Raw genomic sequence first — 23917 nt, 5'->3', positions numbered from 1 at the left:
TTTTTGTTTTGAGTGTGTCAGTCGTGGGGAGGAAAGGGATCACACCCGTGCCAGCCCTGCAGTCCCAATGCTCTACCCAGAGGGTCTGCCATTCAAAAGCTTGAGACATCCACATTGTATTTCTTAAGCACTAAACCTACATATAGTAAATGTTCCTAGAATTTTAGCTGCAGGTTTCCCTGAAACTTTAAATCCTCAGCATCGAAAGGACAATCACGAGGCGTTTTTAAAGCCTACGAATAAGAAATGCTTCCCAGAATTGAGCTTTCCATCAGTTCTCGGATGCTGTTTAGCGACCTTGCCCTGGCTGTAATGGAGAATGCTGGGCCTGCCTTCTCCCGCAGTTTGGAGCCCAAAGAGAAAGTGGCCACCCCCCACCCCCCGCCCTCATGTTCACCGAGACCTGACTCCCACCTTTGCCCAGACTTGCTTATGTCACCACTGCCCCGGGCTGGGGAGGGGGAGAGCGGAGGGCAAGTCGCGCCCGCCCCTGAAGTCCCAGCCGCCCTGTCATTGGCTACAAGGACTCCGGCCTAGCGGCCGATTGGTCGTGTCTGAGGGCTTGAAATGTGTCTGGGAGCGTCGGACACCTCAGACGGACTGTGGCCCGGGATCAGACGTGTCGGAGGCGATCCCGAGGCGCGCCCGCAGCTCGCCATGGCCCGGCTCCTCCGGGCGTCCTGCCTGCTGTCCCTGCTCCTGGCGGGCTTCGTCCCGCCGGGCCGGGGGCAAGAGAAGTCAAAGGTGAGTGAGCCACGGGGCGGGGACCGAGTGAGCTAGCCGCTAGGTATCTACCTCTCGGCGGCGAGACACCCCTCTTCCCAGGCTCCCCTCCGGACTGGTCGATACCCGGGCGCAGGACGCCCTAAACTCCATTTGCCGCTCCCTCCGCGGCCGGAACCCCCACGCCCTCCCTCGACTGCCCGCGTCTTCGCAGTCCATCCACTAGAGAGCCGAGCCCTGGGTGCTCCAGGTGGGCAGATGGTCAGGACAGGAAGATCTCGCTCCGGAGTTCGCACTTTCTTCCACTGCTACCTCGCAGTTCGCCCTGCTGCATCCACGTCACCTGCGTTGCTCCCTCTAGTAAGGGCCCGGTGGGGGGTGGACAGAAAAAGACCTAGAGACTTGGCATCTGAGCGGGCTGTGCAGGTGCCAGGGAGACTGACAGGCAAGGAGAAAGGGAAGAAGGGAGCTGGTGGTCTCATCTTGAGGAATATGTTGTGTTGGCCTCTTTTAGACCAAGAATAATAAATGCATGTTGAAATGCCCACTTGGGCTCGGCGCCTGTGGCTCAAGCGGCTAAGGCGCCAGCCACATACACCTAAGGTGGCGGGTTCGAATCCCCAGCCTGGGCCCGCCAAACAACAATGATGGCTGCAACCAAAAAATGGCCAGGCGCTGTGGTGGGCGCCTGTGGTCCCAGCTACTTGGGAGGCTGAGGCAGGAGACTCGCTTGAGCCCAGGAGTTGGAGGTTGCTGTGAGCGTGACGCCATGGCACTCTACCCAGGGGGATAGCTTGAGGCTCCGTCTCAAAAAAAAAAGAAGTGCCCACTTGGATTCCAGAATGCTCAGAGATCTGTGACAGAAAGACTTCTGGACAGGCAGTGTAGAACACTCAGGACCCTAAGTGCCTGCTCCCTACTGGGCCTCGGTTTCTCCCTCTGCAGGATGGGGGGTTAGGGAGGGAAAGCAGAGGGCACAATGAAGCCGATGGCTTCAGCGGGTTCTTGGAGAAACTGAAAAACCCATAAGCTGCTTCCTGAATGGCTTCCTGCTATGAGAAAGCCTCACTACCCAGGGCTAACTGTCCACATTGGCCAGAGTAAACCTGGTAGCTGGAGCTGAGGGCTGCAGACTCAGAAGAAGTAGAATTCTCTTGCTCCCCAGTCTGTCCCCAGCAGATGTGTGACCCTTAGCTGGAGTAGGGATGCTCAGGCACGAGTGGGATGACCTGGCATGCTTGTCTCCTTGGACAGTATGTGCTGAGTGGGCTCTATAGATCTCTCTTCTTCCCCCTGGGGCGTGGGGAGAGGCAGAAGCCAGGCATAGGGATAGACTAAGGGATAGATTTCTGTCTCTAACCTCCCAACACATGCACACATATCTGCAAGCTTTGAGCTTCTGTGTTTCCAAAATCCTGAGTCTTTAACATCGTATGAGTCCACGATTCTGTTTCCAAAATTCTATGTACTTCTCAGGAAGCCCATTACAAGCACAGATGGAGGGGCGAGGCTCCTTCTTTCTGTTTTTAATGCCCTTTCTGTCCTGAGCCTAAATGCCATTCGTCAGCCCCTCCTTGGAGTCAGTTTAGAGACTAGATGGATATGAAGCCACTTTGTTCAAGCCTCCTTTTTATCCATCCCTGTTCATAATCCCAAACTCAGAAGGCATTTACCAGGGCAGGGATGAGACTGAGTTTCAAGATTGGGGTTTGGGGTAGTTGGGGGTGGGGGCTGGACCATAGGCAGTCAGCTCTATAGAGTCAGTCCCACCTCTCAGTTTGGGGAAAGCCAGAGAAGGCACAGTTGAACCCTACCTCAAGAAGGCTAGATGTAAGAATGCGCACCCTATAAATAACTCGGCAGCACTTTGGGGAGGGAGAAATGGTTTCAGAAATAACAGGATGAGTAAGGTCTAGGAAAGTTTTAAGGTGAGGTGTATCATATCAGATACAACCAGCCAGAACTTGCTGGCTAGTGACAGCCTGAGCATGCTCATCTGTCCCAGGTTCTTAGAGATGTCATAGCTCTGGGTTGAGGACTCAACCACTTACTTCACCTCCAACTCCAGGGCAAAAGGATAGGGGAAAGTACGTGGAGAGCAGACTTTGTTAGGTAACTTGGTCCCAGAGAGATGCTTGCCTCCTCCCAGCTCAAAGGGAGGGGCTGTAGAACAAAGGGAATCCTCCCCTTCTCAAAGCTTAAGGCTGCCCAGGCTCCCTGTCCTTCATATACAAAAGGACTTTGCAGAAGCTGGAAAGAGTAATAACTGCTGACGTGCATGGGATCCTAGTAACCGCTGGTTTCTAGGTGACAGAGAGAATCATGGAACCACAGGCTAATAGAGTTGAAGGGCCCTTAAGACAGCCCTGAACCTGTCTCCATCTTACAGTGGAGGAGCCAGAACCTCTGAGAAGGGAAAGAAGTCACACATCATCAAAGGCACAGCAGGGCCCAGAACTCAGGTGTCCTGCCTCCCAGCCCAGTTCTTTTAGGATATTGAAATGATGGGAATGATAAGATGGGAGGAGAGAAAGACACAAGATCAGCTACTCAAACCACCCAAGGGACTAGCTGAGTCCTAGCATCCATCTCTCATGCTATCAGAACTATCCTCTCTTGTCTAGCTAGGAGAGGACTGAGGCACTTTGCTGCCTCTCCCCTCCATCTCCTCTGGCCCTTCTGTTTCAGATGCAGGATTCTGGAATCCAATGGGCCTAGAGGAAGGAAGGGGCCTCATATAAGGACTGAGTTGCAGTGCTCAGTGGTGAGCATGGCCCTGGCTTCCCCAACCATGTTCCACCCCTCTAACACCTGTGAGTCCAAACCCACAGCACTGGTCTCACTGGCCCCAGTAGAAAGTGTAGGGGCTTTGTCACTCATCCTCCTCCTAGAAACACCTTGCCCAGAATATCATTTTCTTCTACTGGCTAGAGACATCAAAGACCTTTTTACAATAATGCAGGAACCTCAGGACCCTTGCCCTAGCTGCAGGCAGAGCAATCACTATCCCTTGACATGGCATTTCTTTCCAAGAGACTTCCAAGCCCATTTGATCTGCCAATAGATTCTCATAACCACTTTGGGGAGCAGCGAGCTTATCTCCTTGGACTATATGTGCCAAGACAGTGAAAGCGACTTGGTCAGGGCCACACAGCCAGCAAAGAATAGAACCCAATGAGAGAGAGTGCCCCTTCCCCACCCCCACCCTGAACCTTTTCCCAAAAGCTGATCCTCCTGTTGTTTACAAGCTCTAATTACTTGGACAATCTCTACTCTTTTTCTCCTCCCATGTCCTGGGGTATAGCGAAGGAAATGAAGAGGCTGTGGAGATACCAGACCTTTGTGGCCAGCTGGGGTGTGTTAGTTTTGTCCTGGTTTGTTTGCATTTTAAGGCGGAACCGACCACAGCTAGTGACAAGGAGGACCAGGGCAGGAGGAATGTTGAGCTTAGATCTTGAGCCTGTCTCCAGTACCCACCAAAAGTCATGGGGTGTGGGATATTAGACTCATGTAAAGCAGAGAATTTGTATCAGAGCCAAGAAGAGAGCTTGCAGCTGCCAGAGAATGACTGGTGTGGCAGTCCTGCTTCTTGACAGAGGCAGGGCTTTTGCATTCTACTGTGGCCACGCCCTGCCAGCCTGGATCACTTCCTCCACCTAGTCAGACCCAGGTGCCTTGCAAGTTTTCCAAAACTGATGTGAAGAGAGAGAGTGAATGTGCTTCTCTAACTCCTACCACCTGTCCCTGCCCTTTCCTGGTCTATAATATTAATTTGCACTCCATGTGCTCATTGTCTTTCCACTTCTGATGGCCTGTCACGGAAGAAAGGACCTTAGAGATCACCTTACACTGTGGCTTTTAGCTTTTTTCTTTCCCATCATGACTGGCCTAGCTGCTGAATTGTGTCAGTGAGACAATGGCACCCTTTCAAGAGTAGACCCAGAGTTCTGTAGTCTGTGTCAGGGATGAGGTAGGACAGAGTGGAATCTTAGCATAGCTTGCTGGCTAACAGTGACCCATGGCTTCCTCTTCTCTGACCATCATGCTGTCAAGCCATCATGGCTTAAATAGTCAGTCAGAGGCCAGGCATAGTGGTTCATGCCTGTAATCCTAGCACTGTGGGAAGCCAAGGCCTCACAAGTTTGAAACCAGCCTGAGCCAGAGCAAGACCTCGTCTCTAAAAATATCTGGGCGTTGTGGCAGGTGCCTGTAGCCCAGCTACTTGGGAAGCTGAGGCAAGAGAATCACTTAAGCCCAAGAATTTGAGGTTGCTATGAGCTGTGATGCCACATCACTCTACTGAGGGTGACAAAGTGAGACTCACCTTAAAAAAAAAAAAGTAGTGGCTTGGTGTCTGTGACTCAAGTGCCTAAGGCGCCAGCCACATACACCTAAGGTGGCAGGTTCAAATCTAGCCCGGGCCTGCCAAACAATGACGCTGCAACCAAAAAATAGCCGGGCCTTGTGACGGGCGCCTGTGGTCCCAGCTACTTGGGAGGCTGAGGTAGGAAACTTGCTTGAGCCCAGGAGTTGGAGGTTGCTGTGAGCTGTGATGCCACAGCACTCTACCCAGTGGGACAGCTTGAGGCTCTGTCTCAAAAAAAAAAAAAAATAGCCAGTCTAGTTCAAGATTCTCCTTTTTAAACGGACCTGAAGAAAAGAAAAGCCCAGTCTAAGACCACACAGGAAGTTAGTGGCAGAGCTGGACGCGGAAGGTTGACCGTGACCAGCAATTGGGCAGAGAAGAAGGTATAATGGTGGGCATCACAACCGGGCACTTACACTGGACAGGTGAGACACACAGGCACTGTTGCTGTACCCTTACCCTCTCGTTAGCCCTCACAATTGGCCTTTACCCACTCCCGGCTCCCAGCCCCACTTCCCTATTTGATAACAACAGCCTCATATATCCAGTCCTCCAGATTTGGAACCTCTCAATCACCACTCTCCTTATAGGCATACACCTTCTCCTTTCTGTTCAGTCTTTCCTTCACAATAGCCTCGTTGGGCACTCATTATCATTTGTCTAGATTATTGCAACAGCCACCCAGTCTCCATCAGTCCATCCAGTAAGACAACCCCCTGCGTCAGAGTAGTGTCACCCAGAAACCTGGTAAATGTTCTTGAGTTGACATGTGATATAGAAGTAATTGTCACAATAAATCATTCTCCAGGGTTCCATACCACTCACTTATTAAGTACTTAAGCGCTTATTAAATGCTTTCATAATCATTATCTTATATAAGCAATTAGCAGACCTCAGTTCTAGTCCAGTTCCAATTCTCAGGGTTGCTCTTCGGCAGGTCACGCTCCCTCTTGGAGTCTTTTGTTATTTTGCAAAGAGAGATGTCCAGATTTCCTTTCAGTTCTAACCACTCCCTGCTGCTGCTCCTTCTCTATTCCAGACGGACTGCCATGGTGGCATGAGTGGCACCGTCTACGAGTATGGAGCCCTCACAATTGATGGGGAGGAGTACATCCCTTTCAAGCAGTACACTGGCAAATACATCCTCTTTGTCAATGTGGCCAGCTACTGAGGCCTGACAGGCCAGTATGTCGGTAAGAGCCCACCCTTCCTCCCTGCTGTAGCTGGGGCTGATGCACCTTTCAATCGCAGCAGTGTTTCTGGTGTGTGCGGAAAGACAGCAGGAATCACGAAAGTCCAAGACCCATATCCCAGCTCCACTGTGTTCCATGGTTCTGTCGAGGTGATTCAGTAAGCCCGAAATCCAGTTGCCTTTGGACTATTCTAGGAGATTCTCAGTTCTAATGCTTCATCCCTGGCACCTCAGCTACCCTAAAAGCAGAGGGATTAAGGAGATTGGGTTTCTGCCTGGAGCTCCCTTGACTACAGTAAGAAATTATAGCTGGAGGGCAGTGCCTGTGGCTCAGTGAGTAGAACACCAGCCCCATGTACCAAGGGTGGTGGGTTCAAACCCAGCCTTGGCCAAACTGCAAAACAAAAAATGGCCGGGTGTTGTGGCGGGCGCCTGTAGTCCCAGCTACTCGGGAGGCTGAGGCAAGAGAATTGCCTAAGCCCAAGAGCTGGAGGTTGCTGTGAGCTGTGACGCCATAGCACTCTACCGAGGGTGACAAAGTAAAACTCTATCTCAAAAAAAAAAAGAAAGAAAGAAATGGCAGCTAGAGCACAATGTTGCTGGGAATGTCTCATTTTCCCTCAGCCCCATCTGCCTTTGGGTGTTTCTCCTGGCCCTTCCCTGGATAGTAGATAGCTGGCCTGAGGCCCCAGAGTGTATATGTGGGGGTAGGGCAGGGAGTGAGGAATAGGCTACATTTCTGAGGTCCGTTCTAAAGCAAACTTTGAAGACCATCCAATTCATCTCAGATAGGAAACCAAGGCTGGGGTAAACATACAGCTTAACCAGGATCACAGACTGTTTTGTGGTAGAACCAGGAATTTGGCCAAGGTTTCATGACCCACTAATATTCTCACTCTTTTTTTCTTAGCTGGGGCAGAATAAAGAGCCTGAGGGACCAGGCAGGCCAAAGGCACATGACAGGAGAAATGCTTTGGGGAGGAGCACAGTCTGTTGGCAGGGGCTAGGGGAGGCAAGGGCAATCTGATCTGGAATGTTCTGCCTACCTGATGATCGCAGACAAATTTCTGGAAGTGGAATGACACTGCCACTGCATGGCCCAGTGGCAGTGATCACTCTGTACAGAATGCTTATCTAGCCGTTGGAACAGAGCACAGTGCATTGTGCAAGACGTGGACCAGGTGCTGGCATTGCATAAGAGGCTAGGGGCACAGAGGAAACTGGGGCACTGGGCCAGGGCCTCCCTCGGGCTCCTAAATGCCTCAAAAATATGAGAGGGTTATAAGGGGCTCACCTCATCCCAAGGAAGTCCACTGCTTTCTGCCTAGGGATGGATGGTTCTTGTTCTAAGAAGCTCAATCCTGAGCACTCTGAATGAGCACTCAGCCAACTGGCTCAGACAGTGGCCTTGGCAGTGGGCAGGTGATTGGTGATATGAGGAAGGGTATTTGTTACTTTTCCACAAAACCTCCAATCCATCCAGATTAGAGTCAGGAGAAAGGGGCTTGAGTCTCAGCATTGCCAGAAATCCACTGGTGACCTTGGGCAAGTCCCTTCTCTTCTCAGGAGGCCTCAGTGGTGTCAGCTGCATGGTGGGTGGGCAGGGGGATAGTGTGGCTGAGGCAGGGCTCCTCACCAGGCCACCCTCTCTCTCTCCCTGGCCCAGAATTGAATGCACTACAGGAAGAACTTGCCCCATTTGGTCTGGTCATTCTGGGTTTCCCCTCCAACCAATTTGGAAAACAAGAACCAGGAGAGAACTCAGAGATCCTTGCCACCCTCAAGTGAGTGCTCACTCAGCATCCTGGGAAAGCTCCTCTAGTAGGGCCCCATGTCTTGCTTTGGCCCCAATTCATGGTGAATGTTTATCCGCCAAGAACCACTCTTTTCTGTTAGGAACCCCATTCTGTAATGAGGGGAAGGAGAGGGAGGACTGGTTATGACATACATGAGGAAGGAATTTGTTGTGGGAGGAAGGAATACTGTTGGCGGGAGGGAGCAAGGGAAGAGGTTGGGGAAGATGTTGGGAAGGGACCAAGCTAGAAGAAAATAAGACTAAAGACCCACATCATGCCTATGCCCCTTCCACATTCACTGCCTCCCCCCGCCCACTGTGGAAGAAATTGCCTCCCAGCACTCCCTTCCCTGTTCTGTCCCTTCCTTTCATTTCTGAGCCCTGTGCCCATTTCTTGGGACCCACCTAAGAACATTCCACAATAGGCATGTCCGGCCCGGAGGGGGCTTTGTCCCCAATTTCCAGCTCTTTGAGAAAGGAGATGTGAATGGGGAGAAAGAGCAGAAGTTCTACACTTTCCTGAAGGTGAGTGAGCAGCCACCTTTGTGGCCAGGGCTGCAGCCGCTCCTGGCTCCAGCCCACAGACAGAAGCCATGCCACCCACCTGTTCCTGGGCTTTGTGGGAGTTTCTTGGCATCTATTGTTCCAACCAGAGGGCTCTGCAGACCCTACAATCCCATCAGCCATGTTATGGTAAAGCCCAGATGGGGGGACCCAGAAGGGACATGCTGAGGACCCTGCAATCTTCTAGAACCATAACTCAGACTGGCATTCTGTCTTCTTTTCTTAGTAACAGGCTGTTCTCCCAACCCAGGAAAGCCTGGGGAGGCACCAAGCAAGACTGACACTACTTTCTCTTCCCTGCTCCAGAATTCCTGTCCTCCCACCTCGGAGCTCCTAGGCTCACCTGGACGTCTCTTCTGGGAACCCATGAAAGTCCACGACATCCGCTGGAACTTTGAGAAGTTCCTGGTGGGGCCAGATGGTATACCTGTCATGCGCTGGCACCACCGGACCACAGTCAGCAATGTCAAGATGGACATCCTGTCCTACATGAGGCGGCATGCAGCCCAGGGAGGCACGGGGAAGTAACTGATGCCCGCCCCACCCCACCCCATGTCCACCATGCAGGGGCTGGGGAGGGACTCTGTTCAGGAAGGAATCTTGTCTCCAACCACACTATATACTTACCATTAGACCCTTCTCCAATCACATTAGGCCCCAGCCTGACACAGATGTATGCCTGCATAGCTGGGCATGTGCGTGTTTGCCCGTGTGCCTATGAGTGCGTGGCTGTGTGTGTGCATATGGTGGGTGTCCAGCCACATGTGTCTACCTGTGCAACTATCTGGGGGGGCCCATAGTGTGTGGTACTGAAGAATACTACCCCTTTCCTTCCAGTTCTTTGTTCCAATAACAATTCACTTAAATCTAAGCCCAAAATAAAACCCAAACCCACCTCTAGGTCCAATGGTCCTTCCTGGACCTGGACCTCAGACTTGGGGCCAGCATCTCCCATTGCCTCTAGATACTACCACCGAAGTGCTCAGAGGTTTCTGGGTCTGCCACACTGCCCAACCCCTCTCCTCCTTCCTGAAGGGCCCTCTCAAGGCTCCTCCCCTACCCCACAGTTCTCCCTGAGATCAGCCAAGGCAGATGTGAGAGTGAGGGCCACGTATCCAAGTCAGGGGTGGTGTCTGCATGAGGGAGGGGCCCGAAGCCCTCATGGGCGGACCCCCCCTGAGCCTGTCTGTGGGGCCGGCCCTTAGTGCATTCAGGCTAAGGCCCCTGGGCAGGGATGCCACCCCTGCTCCTTCGGAGGACGTGCCCTTTCCCCCCACTCTGGTCATTGGCATTGGACTCACACCCCTGTCTGCCCAGTAAAGGCCTTTCTGCAGCAGCTGAGCTTCCTGTGGTGCTTCCTCAAGAGTGGCCACCCCAGCCTGGGCGGGAGATGGGGAGGACAGGGTGGGCAGGGTAAAGATGGGAAGGCAATGGCTTAGCGCCTAGACCTCGGTAGAAGCTACAGAACAGGTACCCAAAATGTTCCCTCATTTCTCTTCTTGCCCTCCCATCTTTTTTTTTTCTTAGTAACAGGCTGTGGTTAGTAACCACTGAGAGTGGTTAGGGTGCCAGCCACATACACTAGGGCTGGCGGGTTTGAACCTGGCCTAGTTCTGCTAAACAATTGACAACTACAAGAAAAAAATAGCCGAGTGTTGTGGAGGGCATCTGTACTCCCAGCCACTTGGGAGACTGAGGGAAGTTTGAGGTTGCTGTGAGCTGTGATACCACCGCACTCTACCAAGGGCAACATAGTGAGACTCTGTCTCAAAAAAAAAGAGGGGAGGAGGGCAAAGAGAGAAATGAGGGGACATTTTGGGTCCCTGTTCTGTGGCTTCTACCTAGGTCTAGTCTGCTGCTCTTGGCATTTTGAGTTTATGAAATGAGTTCACATCTACTCTCACTTCTTCCCACAATTCTTCAAGACTGTGAGAGTTAAAACGAGCTGTTCCATTTAACACATGAGGAAAAGAGGCTCAGAGTTGGACCAGGACTTGCCTCAGGTCTCCCAATGAGTGAGGGGCAGGACTGGAAATTAAACCCAGGTCTCCTGACCTCTGGGCCAGGCTCTCTCAGCTGCCCTAGATGTGTCAGCCTCTGAACAGGCCCCAGGGCTGTCAGCCAAAGGTAATAGTGACATGCGCTCAGGGAGATGGGGGGAAGGGGCACAGGAGGAGGGGGTACCCTGGCTGAAAAGGGAACATTAGTCAGGGCATAAATGAACACAAGTCACAGCATGTTGATTTTCAACTTGAATTTATATCCAAAGTTCGTGCAAACAGCTGCCCAGGAATGGACAACCACCTCAATCTGGGTCTCTGGCACTACAGCCCTCTAACTGCAGGGCTGAGGGCTTAGACTTCAGGGCCTGGCAGCTTCTGGCCAGCTTCTACTAGTCCCTCAGTGGACATGGCTGGCATGGCCTTCATTCCAGCTGCAATGGCTCTGGCAAGGCTACTATTGTGAGTGCAGGTGAAGAGAGCACCAGAGCCAGAACATCCTGTTGTTCTCTTCCATTCTAGAGAAAACCTGCTCTTCCCACAACTCCTCACACAGGGGTAAGGATGGGCATTCGGCAGGTCCTGCTACAGAACTTGAAGCAGAAATTAAACACACACAAGAACCGGGTATGCCCTTCGGAGGGGCTAGAACACTTCTGGGAAGTTCTTAAGGAAGAGGTCTCAAGTACAACCTACTCAAATGATGTCTCCTGGAGGTTTCAGCAAAGGATGGCAGGTCTAAGCCGAATGAGGCCCTCTCCACGCAGCAGCAGGGTAGCGAGTTCCTGGAAACTCCCAGAGGAGGAGCCCAAATGGAAGCCTTCCAGGCAGAGCCTCCCTAGTCCTGTAAACAGTTCAGTCAGGCTGGGGGTGCAAGCTGGCTGCCCATCTCAGCCCCCTGTCCGGATGAGGCTCTGGCCACACAGAGCATGTGGCCTTTAGTTTTTGGGTCCTCTGAGGTCAGTTGGCTCTGCAAGACGAAAGTGGAACCAAATGATGTGATCTGGTCTCACTGAGGCCCCTCTCGGTCATTTTTTGTAGACTCTAAATAAACAACAATTTTAAGGACTTCAAGATTATGTGGTACAGTAAGTTCAAAGTCTTTTATGGAAACCAATACAGTAGTAGTGAAAATAACGTGCAGGGTTACTGAGTGCTTCTGTGTGCCAGGCTGAGTGCCTCAGGTGCTCATGTGATCCTCACTCAGCCCTATGAAATAGGCAGATTATCATCCCTTTGTGGAGAAGGGAACTGGGACCCAAGTCTCAATCTAGGAAGCAGTAAAGCCAGGATTCAAACCCAGTCAGTCTAGCTCTAGACCCAGAACAGTGGTTCTCAACCTTCCTAATGCCGCGACCCTTTAATACAGTTCCTCATGTTGTGGTGACCCCCAACGATAAAATTATTTTCCTTGCTACTTCATAACTGTAATTTTGCTGCTGTTATGAATCATAATGTAAATATCTGATATGCAGGATGTATTTTCATTGTTACAAAGGGGTCACGACTCAAAGCTTCTAGTGTCCTAGAAGCAGAGCTGTTCTGGGGGAGGGGGCAGCCTTGCCCACTAGGCCCCCTCGGTCACTCATCCAAGTGGTCTCCAAGGAGCCTCAGAGAACCTCTAGTAGGTATCTGCAGGGAATCATTACAAAATGACTGGCCAGTCCAGTCTTCTAATCACTAAACCCTCCAAATCACACCCCCTCCAAGTCTGTCCTGTGCCCTGTGCTTACAAATACCTTCGTGAGGACATACCACCTCCTGAGAGAGCTGGCTCCATTTCTGCAGAACTGTGGCCCTTAGGAAGTCCCTCTTCATGCTAAGATGGACTTGGCCTTCCTATCATTCCTACCCAGCCATTGAGATTCTGTCCCCAGAAGTCTGCCTTCTGCCCGTGAGCCCTGCAGAACAAGGGCAACTGCTAAGGGTCCAGAGTTGCCTTCTGCCTAGTAGATGCAGGTCCAGGCCTTTCAACTGTTTATGGAAGACACAAGGCCACTGCAAGCTTTTCAAACCCAAATCTGGTCATCCCACTTTGCTTTAAAAATGTCTAATAGGCTGTGCACCGCAGCTCACGTCTGTAATCCCAGCACTGTGGATGGAGGGCCAAGGCGGGTGGATTGCTTGAGCTCAGTTCAAGCCTGAGCAAGTGTGAGACCTCCATCTCTAAAAAGAAGCTGGGCATTATGGCAGGTGCCTGTAGTCCCAGCTACTCGGGAGGCTGAGGCAAGAAGATCACTTGAGCCCAAGAGTTTGAGGTTGCTGTGAGATATGACTCAAGAAGAGCTATGTCACTCTACAGAGGGTGACAAAGTGAGACTCTGTTTCCAATAAATAAATAAGCAAATAAAATAAAATATCCCATGGCTCCATGTCATTCCAAGGATCAGACCAGCCCTCCCTCCATGCTCTGCAGGCCCTGAGAGGTCTGGACCTGCCTGGCCCCTACCCTCACATTGCCACCTTCTGTCTCCCAAGCTTGTCTTGGTTCCAGCCACACTTGCCTTCCTTGAGGTCCCCAAATAGCCCACCTTCCTTCACTTTCTCCCACCAAGGCTTTTGCATTTGTCATTTTCTCTGAAAGAACATCCTCCACCCTACCTCTTCACCTAGTTAATGCCACTTGTTCTGAGGTCTCAATTAAAACAGTACCACCTATGCCCCGTCTAGGTCAGCTTCCTCTGGTATCTGCTCTTCAGGGCACTCAAGTGCAGCCTGTCTGTGTGAGTTTTGTTCACTTGCTCCTGCCTTCCTCACTAGGCAATATGCTCTCTAAGAGTAGGGAGCATATCTGCTTCTGCTCTCTTTACATCCCTAGCACCATGCTTGGCACGTGGACGATGCACTGGAATGAATGAACGAGTGAGTGAGTTCAGTCCCCTCACCCTGCAGTCGCCATCACTCTCCTTTCAACGCTATTTCAGAAAGCCAGGCCTCTCCCTCACCAAGACCAGAAACTAACATCAGCTCTAAACTCTGGCAATCCTGGCAGATAAGAAGTTATCTCCCCTAGAGAGAGACAGGACCCAGTACCAGGGGCTCACACTTACCTGGTTCTACAGGCCTGGCTGGGGACGGGTCCATCACTTGGGAGCTCTGATTTCGAATTCCTCCATAGGGTGGGCGCCAGGTGTATTCCGGCTGTGACAAAACTTGTACTTAATAATCAATAACCACACTCAAAAATTATAACAGCAGCTACCGTGCCAGGTCAGTACTAAATATATATTAATCAAGTGTAATTTAATCTTTGTAACAACCCATATTGCTATTCCCATTTAATAGGTGAAGAAACACACTTGGGAGGTTAAGCAACTTCGTGAAGGTCATTTAACTAGGAAAGTGGCTAAGCTTGGAGTTGAATCCAGGTCTTTGGAACTCCAGGGTCAATCTCTGAAGCATCACACTATGCTCCAATGGTTAAAGAAGATGTGTACATAGAATGGTCACACGGGGAGAAGCTGGACAAGATGCTGGCCAGGAGGCTGTGGAATCATCCAGGGGAGGACTGGGGATGCCTGGACAGAGAGCCTAGAGAAACTGGGACAGGGGACAGCAGCTCTTTGGAGAAAGACTGATAAGAGAGAAGAGAAAGCAAAAAACAGAAAACAACTAGAAAACAGAAGAGAAAAATAAAGGAATAGGAGAGAAATATGGTGAGGCTCTGGACCCTGGTTATATGGAAAGGTCATAAGACAAAGTCAAACCCAAATTCTGGCATGTCTGGCCTGGGGCTTGGAGGGAGTCCCGCTTCCTACCCTGCACTTTCACACAGCTTCTTCTGTCCTATACCAGTGACCAGTGACCCTGAATAGCTGTGGGCTGCAGGATCCTTGCCCGTGGGTAGCAGGCCAGAGCCAGGTCTTGACACCTGCCTGCCACCACAGTGCTGCTCAGCAAGAGCTAGAGATGTAGTTTCCAACCCTCTCACTTAACCTTCCTCTCTGGAAAGTGTGTGAGGCAGCCTCTGTGCATGGCTTGGAGTGAAGGAGGGACATCACTCACCAGATGGAAGAGGCGTGAGTTGGGAAGTGGGGCTGGGTGCTCCATGGCCATGGGGGGTGGGGGGTAGCGGATCTGGGACCAGTCCTCAAAGCCGTGGTGAGGCACCATGGCTGGCATGGGCGGATAGGCATAGGGGTAGGCCCCGCAGAGGTGCTCCGGGTGGGGCTCCACATGGTAGCGCTCTCCTGAGGCCTGCAAAAAAGGATCACATCCGGCTCTGGCCTGCAACAAGCTGTACAGGTCACCTAGTGACACCTATCTCCTCTCTCTCACTCTGTACTTGGAATACTAGCTCTCTGAAGGCTGCCACATGGTGGGTACAAAATATCAACAATGATGACAGCTAACGTGTCCTGAGGATTGACTGCGTCAATTACTGCTCTAAGCCTTTACCTGTATTACCTCTGTGGGTAGCTGCAGAGAGCGTCACACATCTGAGCTCACACTGTCTCTGCCACCAGACTGTAGCTCCCGGAGGAAGGTGCTACCTCCTCCCTCAAGCCTCCTCACCTTTGCTTTCCTCTTCTGCTGTTTGAGGGCTTCTCTGGCCTTCTCCTCGTCTTTGAAAGCTTTCAGCTGAGAGAAGGAGGGAGAGATGACTGTCGGCACAGATGGTTCCCAGCCAGGCCCAGATTCAGGGCCTGTCCAGCCCAGAGGGGTGACTGGCCAATGCGTAGGGACCCCCTGGGCTGCCAGGCCTCAGTCAGCCCTGGAGCAAGGCCCTGACGAGCAGAGCACAGCTCAGGCTGTTGGTTGTGGGTGAACCCTGCTTGTCTGAGCACAGGTCAGAAGGGTCTATGTGAGCCTCACTGCTTCTGTGTTAGCCACATCTTCTGTTCCATTTTGAGAGAGTGGGTGGCTCAGGGCCAATCTGAAGTTTGTTCCTCTAGGGCATCAGAGCAGACTGGAAAGTCAGAGCTGGAAGTATCTCAGAGTTAAGCCCCATCGTATAAAGAAAAAGTTAAAAGAGAGGAAGGGACTTGCTGAAGTCAGAGAAACTTGGTAGCAGAGCCAGGAGAACCAATGAGTATCCTGACACCCGTCTCATAGGCCCTCTAATCCATGCCCCTCGCCCCGTGAGGACAGGCCAATCACCACCCCTCCTCGGTCCGCATGCTCTCACCTGAGCATTTGACAGGGTGACCTGGGCCTGTAGCCTCTCCACCTGCTTCTTCAGTTCTTCCTTCTCTTCGTTCATGCGCTCCCGATCGCTGCGCTCTCTCTGGAAGTCCTCTTCGAATATCTTCACCTGGAGGGGAGAAGGGGTGAAGGTTTGAGTGGAGGTTCCTACCTACGAAGCCACCAGGCCCCCAGGCCCCCAGGCCCCCAGGCCTCCTGCTGGGGGTCACGATGGAAGAGCACACTTCAACCCATGTTGGGGGGTCACTATGGGGAGTGGAATGCGTGTACCTCCAGGCCCCACCCCAATTTCAAACAGCAGTTCTGTGCCCCTCAGTCTTACAGTCCAGGCTCAGAGGCAAGGCTGCTGCTGCTGCTTTTTTTTTTTTTTTTTTTTGAGACAGAGGAGTCTTACTTTGTTGCCCTCAGTAGAGTGCTGTGGCATCATAGCTCATAGCAACCTCTAGCTCTTGGGTTTAAGTGATTCTCCTGCCTCAGCTTCCCAAGTAGCTGAGACTATTGGCACCCACCACAAGAGCTGTTTTTTGTTGCAGTTTGGCCAGGGCCAGGTTTGAACCCACCACCCTCGCCCCACTCACTGAACCGCAGGTGCCGCCCAAGGCAGGGCTTCTTTTAAACAAAAGATCCATGGCTTTAAAAAAGGCTGAAGCTATCCACCAGTACAATCCTTTCATTCTGTGGCAGTCCCCACAAAGAAGCAGACTGTGGTGGAAGACTGGAGTTTGGGTCTGCCGGCTGGGAGAGCAGAGGATGTACAAACTGTCCCAGGGCTTTGGGGTGCCCTGACAGACAGCAGGATTGGTGGGACCCTGCCTCTGCCTCTTAGCCTGTAGTTTTGCATCCTTACTCTGGATCAGTCAAGACACTGACTGGGATCAAGATGATTCAGGAGGATCAAAAGCATAGCACTAAATAGCACAGAACACATGGGAGAGCCATAACCTCAACTTCCTTTCAATCCTTCGGTGTCCCTCAAGGAAAAAAATCTCGGTTTTATGCTAGTAGGTCTTTTAATCACAGCTAGTAGGTCTTTCCAGTAGTTGCCCATCACCTTTAAGTGAAGGGGAAAAGAACTAGTGGAAAAGAACTTAAAAGTTCAGAGTTTTCGTTAGTCAACAGTATCTGGCTAGAGCTTAGTAACGTTGTATTCTTCCTATATACAGTATTCACTGGTTACAGTTACTTTCTATTTGCGTCAATAATAAATAGGTTTTGACACTTATAGGAGTGATATAAAGTTCCTTTTTAAATATATTCATTTAGAATTTATTTTTTAAATGATAGGTTAATAAATAGCACAGGTGGGGCATAGAGATGGCTAAATCAGAGGTGGTACAGGACGGACTTAAGGTAGGGATACACTGCTGGAAGGATAAACCTACAACCAGGCAGAGGTCCTGGGCAATGACCATAAACTGCACTATTAATTATAGGTTCCGTGTGATTCGAAGCCCATCCTGGGCGCTAGGAATGTTCCAGCACCCCCTGAGTACCTCCTGCCCAACTTCCTCCCCTGTGCCTCACCTGCTGTTTCAGCAATTCATTCTGTGTGACCAGCTCCTGCTTCCTTAGGAGGCCCCCTGCTCCTTCTGGGCTCCCAAATGCTGTTGGTGGAGATGAAGGAGGGGCCTGGATGCTCAGTGCCTCCTCCAGGGCCTGAGATTAGGGAGAAAGGAGATACAGTCATCAGTAGGAGCTCCCGGAAGTCAGGTCCCTACAGGGGTGCCATTCTCAGGGATCTCCTTCCTGACAGTAATGGCAATGACAGTAACCAGCACCACCAGTACTAAATAAATGCTACCCTTTAGATGCACTCCACATCATGTCAGTGAGATTTAGGACTTCCAAACAGTCCTATGAAGAAAATACCACAACTATCATCCCCATTTCACAGATGTGAAAACCAAGGCTTGGAGAGCTGACGTGACTTGTCCAAGGTCACACAGCTAGTAAGTGGCAAAGCAGAGATTCAAACCCAACATGTACTCTTACCCAGCAAGCTAAACTGGGGTCCTCATGTAGAAGTGGGAATACCCACTATCTTGCAGAGTTACTGCTCAAATCTTAGATGCAACCTCCAACAGAATATTAATGGATATTTAGGGGAGCTTCAGTCTCCTAAAACTGCCCTGTTGAGATTCTTTAGCTTCTGTTGGATTCTTCAGCTTCAGTCTCCTTTCATTCCCACCCAAACTAACCCTTCCATCCTCAATTCTTCTGGTGTTAAACTGGATTTTAATTTCTATGTAGTTAATATCTTACCTCTCTAACACTGAAAATGGGATGAAACATCACCCAACAATGTTATAAAAATAAAAAAAGAAAAGCACTCTCAATCTACCATGTTCACAAAATACTTCCCTTTACGTAAACCATCTTCTTAAAAGGTTTCCATTAACAGTCTGTCTGCTTCAGCTCTGTTAACATGGCACTTTAGAACGCTGGACACCTCTCAAGCTGGCCAGCTGACCTGGACTTACCACCACCTGGACTTCAGTCCCTGGGCAACAGGGACTCTGCCCACATGCTACACATCACCCTCCATGTGGGAAATAGAGAAGATTGCCCCACCCTGGACTCAGGTCTCCACTTAGTCTTCTCTGCTCCCACAGACACACTAGGAAGCTGCTGGACCAAGAGGGAGTTATGGCTCCACTTTACCCTCCACTCTACCCCATTTTTTAGATGAGAAGACTGAGGTCCAGGGACAGGAAGAGACGTGTCTGAACTCACAAAGAAAGCTGGCCACCTGCCTCACGTTACACATCCACATGGGTGTCTCTGTCCCCAAGAAAACCTATAGGTTTGTCTTTACAATCAGCAGTATAGACAATAAATACTCTGCCTGGATTTAAATTCCCGAGTCCTGAGTACCCTAGCTCAGGACAGATCTTTTTTTTTTTTTTGTAGAGACAGTCTCACTTTATCACCCTCGGTAGAGTGCCATGGTGTCACACAGCTCACAGCAACCTCCAACTCCTGGGCTTAAGTGATTCTCTTGCCTCAGCTTCCTGAGTAGCTGGGACTACAGGCGCCCGCCACAATGCCCGGCTATTTTTTTTGTTGCAGTTTGGCTGGGGCTGGGTTTGAACCCACCACCCTCAGTATATGGGGTCGGTGGCCTTTTTTCCTCTGGGAAAAGGTCCTAAGAGCCCCAGACTCAGCATAGTCAATGCTTATAAAACACTAAAAACAAATAGAAAGGGCTGTTCCAGCTGGCCTTGGGCCCAGTGACTGCCACCCCCATGCCAGAGCCTGCCATGACCAGTGTAGGGAGGCAGAGGGTAAGGAAACACAATCGCACAGAAGGAAAAGCTGAGCCGCAAATGTAACTCCTCCAGACCTTCCCACAGAGTGTCCCTCCAAAGCTCCCTCCTATCAGCTCACTCCGTTTAACCCCATGCTGCCAGGCTGGTAGGGATAGAGCAATTCCAGCAAGGGCTCAGATGGTGAAACTGAGGTCCAGAGAGGCTAAGCTGGCTAAGCCAGGCCTAGATCCAGCCCAGACCTGCCTGTCCTGCTGACACCTGCCTAGGCTCAGACCAGAGGGTTTCTGCTTTCTCCAGCACACCCTGGGTCCTACTTCACAAGGTGGGAGAGCACAGCCTGTGCTCATTCGCTAATCCACTTAACAAGTATTTCCTGAACATGTGCTTTGTGCCGGAGCCATGAGAGGCCACCAGTACACATCCCGGTGAGGATCGGCACCTCCCACCACTGTATGCAAGGATAGAGAATGAAGTAAGTGATCACAAGGAAATGTGAGCAGGGACATGAAAGAAGTCACTGGTACTTTAAGAGCATAGACCATGGTAACCCAAAGGAGATTTGGGGAAGGCTTCGCTGGGGATGTGGTGGTAAAGCTGACCCTGATGAGCAGTAGTGTGGCCAGCTGAGGGGTAAGGATGGCCTGCGGGGCCAAGTGCACAGGCTCATCTGGGGCTGGGTCACTCAGGGTGTGTGTGGGATAAGCAGAGGAGGCAGAACTGTGGGAACTGTGAGGCTAGCCTGCTGACTGAAGAGTCACCCTTCCTGAGCTGAAGGGTTGGGGACCTCAGCAACACAGTGAGTATTGCAGCTGGACTCAGGAAACCCTGTCCACCTAGGGACCAGCGCCCCGGTGCCCACCTTGTTGAGCCGCTGGATCTCCTTTTCCTGGTACTCGCGCTGCCGGGTGAGTGGGCTCAGCTGATCCTGCAAGTACTTAACCTTCTGGCGCAGCTCCTTGGCCTCTGCTGTCAGTTGCTCCTTGTCGGTCTGCAGAGAACAGGGGGGTGGTGAGCAGAAGCCTCTCCAGGAGGCAGAGATACTCTGCCCTGCCTGCCCCAGCCCTCACCTGGGCACAATTCCTCTCATCCTCAGCCACCATGCCACAGGGCTCCAGTGCAAGGCACCTGGGGTCAGTGCAGCTATGCCAATAGGGTCCTGCCCTTGACTGTTATGTATCAATTAAACATGATAACCACCAAAAAAGAGGGTGCTTGGTTGAGTGATAAGCCCTGGATTCTGATGCCAGCTTCTCCACCAGCCAACTGATAGCCAGGAACTACCACAACCCTTTCCCGTCTAAGCCAACCCCTCTGCCATGGGGATGCAGTTCCTAACATGAGGCACAGGGGAACCTCAGGAGGGTTGTGAGCCCCAAAACTAAATGCAAAACTTTGTGTGCAGATTTCTAGAGAGAAAAGTCATATAGTTTCCACTAGATTCACATGGGGGTCTTCCATGACTGACAGAAAGAGATAAACTACTGATAATCCCTAAAGGACTTTTCAGCTTTCACAGCCCCTGAGCCTAGCGGGGAGATGACACCCAAATATATAAATGTAGCATAAGGCAGAAAGGATTCCTCTAGAAAGAAACAAATAAAGTACTGTAGAGTTAAAAGGAAGATCACTGCAGCTGAGAAGAAACCAGGGAAGGCTTCAAGGTAGAGGCACCACTCCCATACCCATTATGGAACCATCAGGGCTTCATCACAGATGGCCACATTCTTCTGAAATGGCCTTTAGAGAGCACTAAGTCCTAGCCCCTTTATAAGATGGGAAACAAATGTCCAGAGAGGGGAGGTGACTTGCCTAAGCTGGGGCAAGGACCCAGGCTTCCTAAGTCCACGGCTCTCTCCCCTTCCACATGAAAGGTATGTTTAAACTAAGGGATGGCACACGGTACAACAGAAAGACCAGGCACACCCCAGATGAAATGCATATTTCTACGTGTATGGAGGGGGTGTGTGTCTGGAAACGGATACACCAAAATGGCAACAGTGGTTATCTCTGGTGAGGGCCTGAATTCAGGTGTGGGCAGTGGTCCAGGGAAACATTTACTTGAACTGTATTGTGTAAACATTTTACAACTATGTATTCACATCATGTGATTAGGAGATAAGCCACGGGGGTTAGTTTTCATCCAGCCCTGTGTGCCCTTTAGTCAATACTCTATAAACTCCCCCGTGAGCTGTTTCCAGCCAGAGATTGCTGAGGACAGCCTTGGTCAGAACCTGTGGGAGCCATTCTGGCCTCCTGGCTCCAGAGGCCCCCAGATGAAGCATGGCCTTTGTGGCCCTTATCTACAGGGCCACACATGGTCTTGAAATGCCCTGCCTTCCCTCTGGCTGATAGGGAAGCGCCATCACATTCCAGGGATTCCTCTCACCTTTCGATGTAAGTGAGGGGAAGGGACCAAAGAGTCAGGATGTGTGGCTGAGTCACCAGATGTGACTGTGCACTCAAGAGAAAAGATAGCAAGCGTCCTAACCACAGACACAGACTGACAGCTCAGATAAAGCCCCTGGTGGCCCATGCTGATGGGAAGGACTCTGAGAGGAAATCTGTGTTGAAAATGTCCATTTTTAAGCTAGACAAAAGAAGCCCTGCCTGGTTCCCCTGAAGGGGAAGATGACATGATGTAAATATAATCTCCTGAGAGCATGGGAGTCCAACAGCCTCTCCTTGCTGCTCTAGGATCCTGAAGGACAAGGACACACTCTAGGATCTCAGTCACACACACAGGACAGAGCAGATGCTGCTTCTTCAGAAGCCTCGTCCCTGGTCCCCTTATCCCTACTCTCTGACCCCTATAACTTCCTCTTGGTGGGACTTCACATGACCTTCCTTACTTGCTTCAGTACTTGTTGTTTACTGTCTCCTCCCTGCCAGGGCAGGGCTGGACTGTTCATGCTAAATCTCTGTGCCCAGCACAGTTCCCAGGGTATGCGCTGCTGAAAACTGCCCAGCAGCAAAAATAAATGAAGCTCTCACGCTTTAGCCCTTCACGGCCTCTCCACCATTGCTCTGGACACTCAGCAGGGCCCTACTCCCAAGTGGGATCAAGCCTGCTTATCTCTCATACAGCTCTCCTTTCCTATAAACTTCCCCAGACTCTAAGATTTTAATTGAACAAAAAATTCATTTGAATGAAAACAAGAAAATTTGCAAAGTGGCAGCTAATCTAACCTCCTTAATTTTCAGATGGGAAACTGAAGCATGGGCACACACACCCGAGCCTTTGGTCACATAGTTCTTTGGCTCTAGAACTAGAACCTTGGCTCTCTGACTCCTGCCCCCAGCTTGTTTGCTCCACTGAGCTTTTTACTAGCTAACGGGGAGGGGAGCTGACTTTGCAGAGTCCAGCAGTCACACTCGCCTCTTCCATTTCAATCTTGGACTTGGCCAGCAGGAGCTTTCGGTCAAAGTCACGCTGTTTCTGTTCCCGTTCAGCCTCCAGCTCAGTCACCTGCTTCTGTAGGTCCGCCAGCTTCTGGCGCAGCTCAGTGATCTGGGTTCAGCCACAGAGAGGGAAAGTGTGTGAGGGTGGGGTGCGGGGTGCGCCTGGGATGCAGGCAGGGCTGGGCACAGCCACCCTCCAAGGCTCAAAGCTCTGAGGAGGCAGCGAGATGAAGAGCCAGCATGCTCTGCGAGCACGGCCAGACACCCTGTGTTACCTTCTGCTCATACTGCTGCTTCATGGACCGGAAATGCTGGTCCCACTGCTTGTTCACTTCCAGCAGCTGTGGGGATAGGTGGGGTTAGTGGGAGACAAACAGGGAAGGGACAAAGAGCGCCAGCTCCCACCCCACCCACACCAGCATCTCAAAGTGCTCGTGGTGTGTGTGAATAGCAGCTATAGACACTGTCTCCATCCCTCCCCTCTTCAACACTCAATGCTGCTCAAAGGCATTCACCTCTTTTGATTGCTGCATTTTACCCTTGCCAGGAGAACAAGATTAACACCAAGACAAGGAAACAATAAATTCTTTTGGTGTGCAATTATGGAACACACACTTCTATAGAGGGAACTTTGGGGCTATGTATTAAAATTTCATGGGTTTTTTTTGCTTGTATGAAAGGTCTTTATTGGTGGGAGGAGGGAAGCTGCAGAGCAGCACCGAGGAGGAGAGAAAAGAGGGGAGAGAGATAAGGAGAGAGTGGGGCAGAGAAGAGAGAGAGAGAAGAGCCGGGGGAAGACGGGGGAGATAGAGAGAGAAGGAAGGCAGGAGGCAAGAGAGAAAGCAAAATTTCATGTTTTCATCATCTTTAACCCAATAATTCCACTGAAAAGTTTAATCAATGAAACATTTATGCAAGTATACAAAAATATATATACAAGACTGATTGATCATCTCAGCAAAGTCTGTATTGCAAAAAAAGCCAGAGGCAAAACTAACACAGGGAATAGGATAAGAAAATTATATTATAAACATATAATATGTAGTTGTTAAGAAAATAAGGCAGGCTGGTGCCCATAGTTCAATGGGTAGGGTGCCAGCCACATACACTGGGGATGGTGGGTTCAAACCCAGCCTGGGCCTGCTAAACAACAATGACAACTACAATATAAAAATAGCCAGGCTTTGTGGCAGGCGCCTATAGTCCCAGCTACTTAGGAGGCTGAGGCAAGAGAATCGCTTGAGTCTGAAGTTGCTATGAGCTGTGACTCCATGGCATTCTACCGAGCACAACATAGTGAGATTCTGTTTCAAAAAAGAAAAAGAAAAGAAGGCAACAGGCCAGGTGTGGTGGCTTGCCCCTAAGATCCCAGCACTTTGGGAAGCTTGGGTGAGGATTTTTCTTTTTTTGAGACAGCGTCTCACTATGTCACCCTTGGCAGAGTGCCATGGTATTACAGCTCAC

At 50.9% G+C, this 23917-nt stretch overlaps 2 protein-coding genes across 3 annotated transcripts in view; one reads left to right on the top strand and one right to left on the bottom strand.

The window, feature by feature from the left end:
* The first annotated feature begins 414 nt into the window (after positions 1 to 414).
* On the top strand, positions 415 to 9976 carry GPX3 (glutathione peroxidase 3). Its single transcript, XM_003782261.3, has 5 exons — positions 415 to 744; positions 6129 to 6282; positions 7948 to 8065; positions 8502 to 8601; positions 8947 to 9976. The coding sequence occupies exons 1-5, from the start codon at positions 568 to 570 to the stop codon at positions 9166 to 9168; spliced, it is 771 nt and encodes a 256-aa protein (XP_003782309.2). The 5' UTR covers positions 415 to 567; the 3' UTR covers positions 9169 to 9976.
* A 903-nt stretch (positions 9977 to 10879) lies between these two features.
* TNIP1 (TNFAIP3 interacting protein 1) overlaps positions 10880 to 23917 on the bottom strand; it is a 51660-nt gene continuing 38622 nt past the window's right edge. The window contains exons 10-18 of one of the 2 annotated variants that reach the window (XM_003782030.3): positions 22729 to 22794; positions 22431 to 22562; positions 19914 to 20042; positions 17310 to 17441; positions 15769 to 15894; positions 15156 to 15221; positions 14646 to 14837; positions 13691 to 13781; positions 10880 to 11684 (exon numbers count right to left, since the gene is read on the bottom strand). In XM_003782030.3, coding sequence (XP_003782078.1) covers positions 11650 to 11684; positions 13691 to 13781; positions 14646 to 14837; positions 15156 to 15221; positions 15769 to 15894; positions 17310 to 17441; positions 19914 to 20042; positions 22431 to 22562; positions 22729 to 22794 — 969 coding nt within the window. In that variant the 3' untranslated portion in view covers positions 10880 to 11649. The remainder of the gene's footprint in view (positions 11685 to 13690; positions 13782 to 14645; positions 14838 to 15155; positions 15222 to 15768; positions 15895 to 17309; positions 17442 to 19913; positions 20043 to 22430; positions 22563 to 22728; positions 22795 to 23917) is intronic. The other variant, XM_012808365.2, reaches the window with a different exon arrangement.

Source organism: Otolemur garnettii, unplaced genomic scaffold (genome assembly GCF_000181295.1).
Source record: "Otolemur garnettii isolate 467f Iridium unplaced genomic scaffold, OtoGar3 scaffold00003, whole genome shotgun sequence".
NCBI classification, from domain to species: Eukaryota; Metazoa; Chordata; class Mammalia; order Primates; family Galagidae; genus Otolemur; species Otolemur garnettii.
Note: the sequence above shows the minus strand (reverse complement) of the source record. Positions and strands in the feature narration are given on the sequence as shown.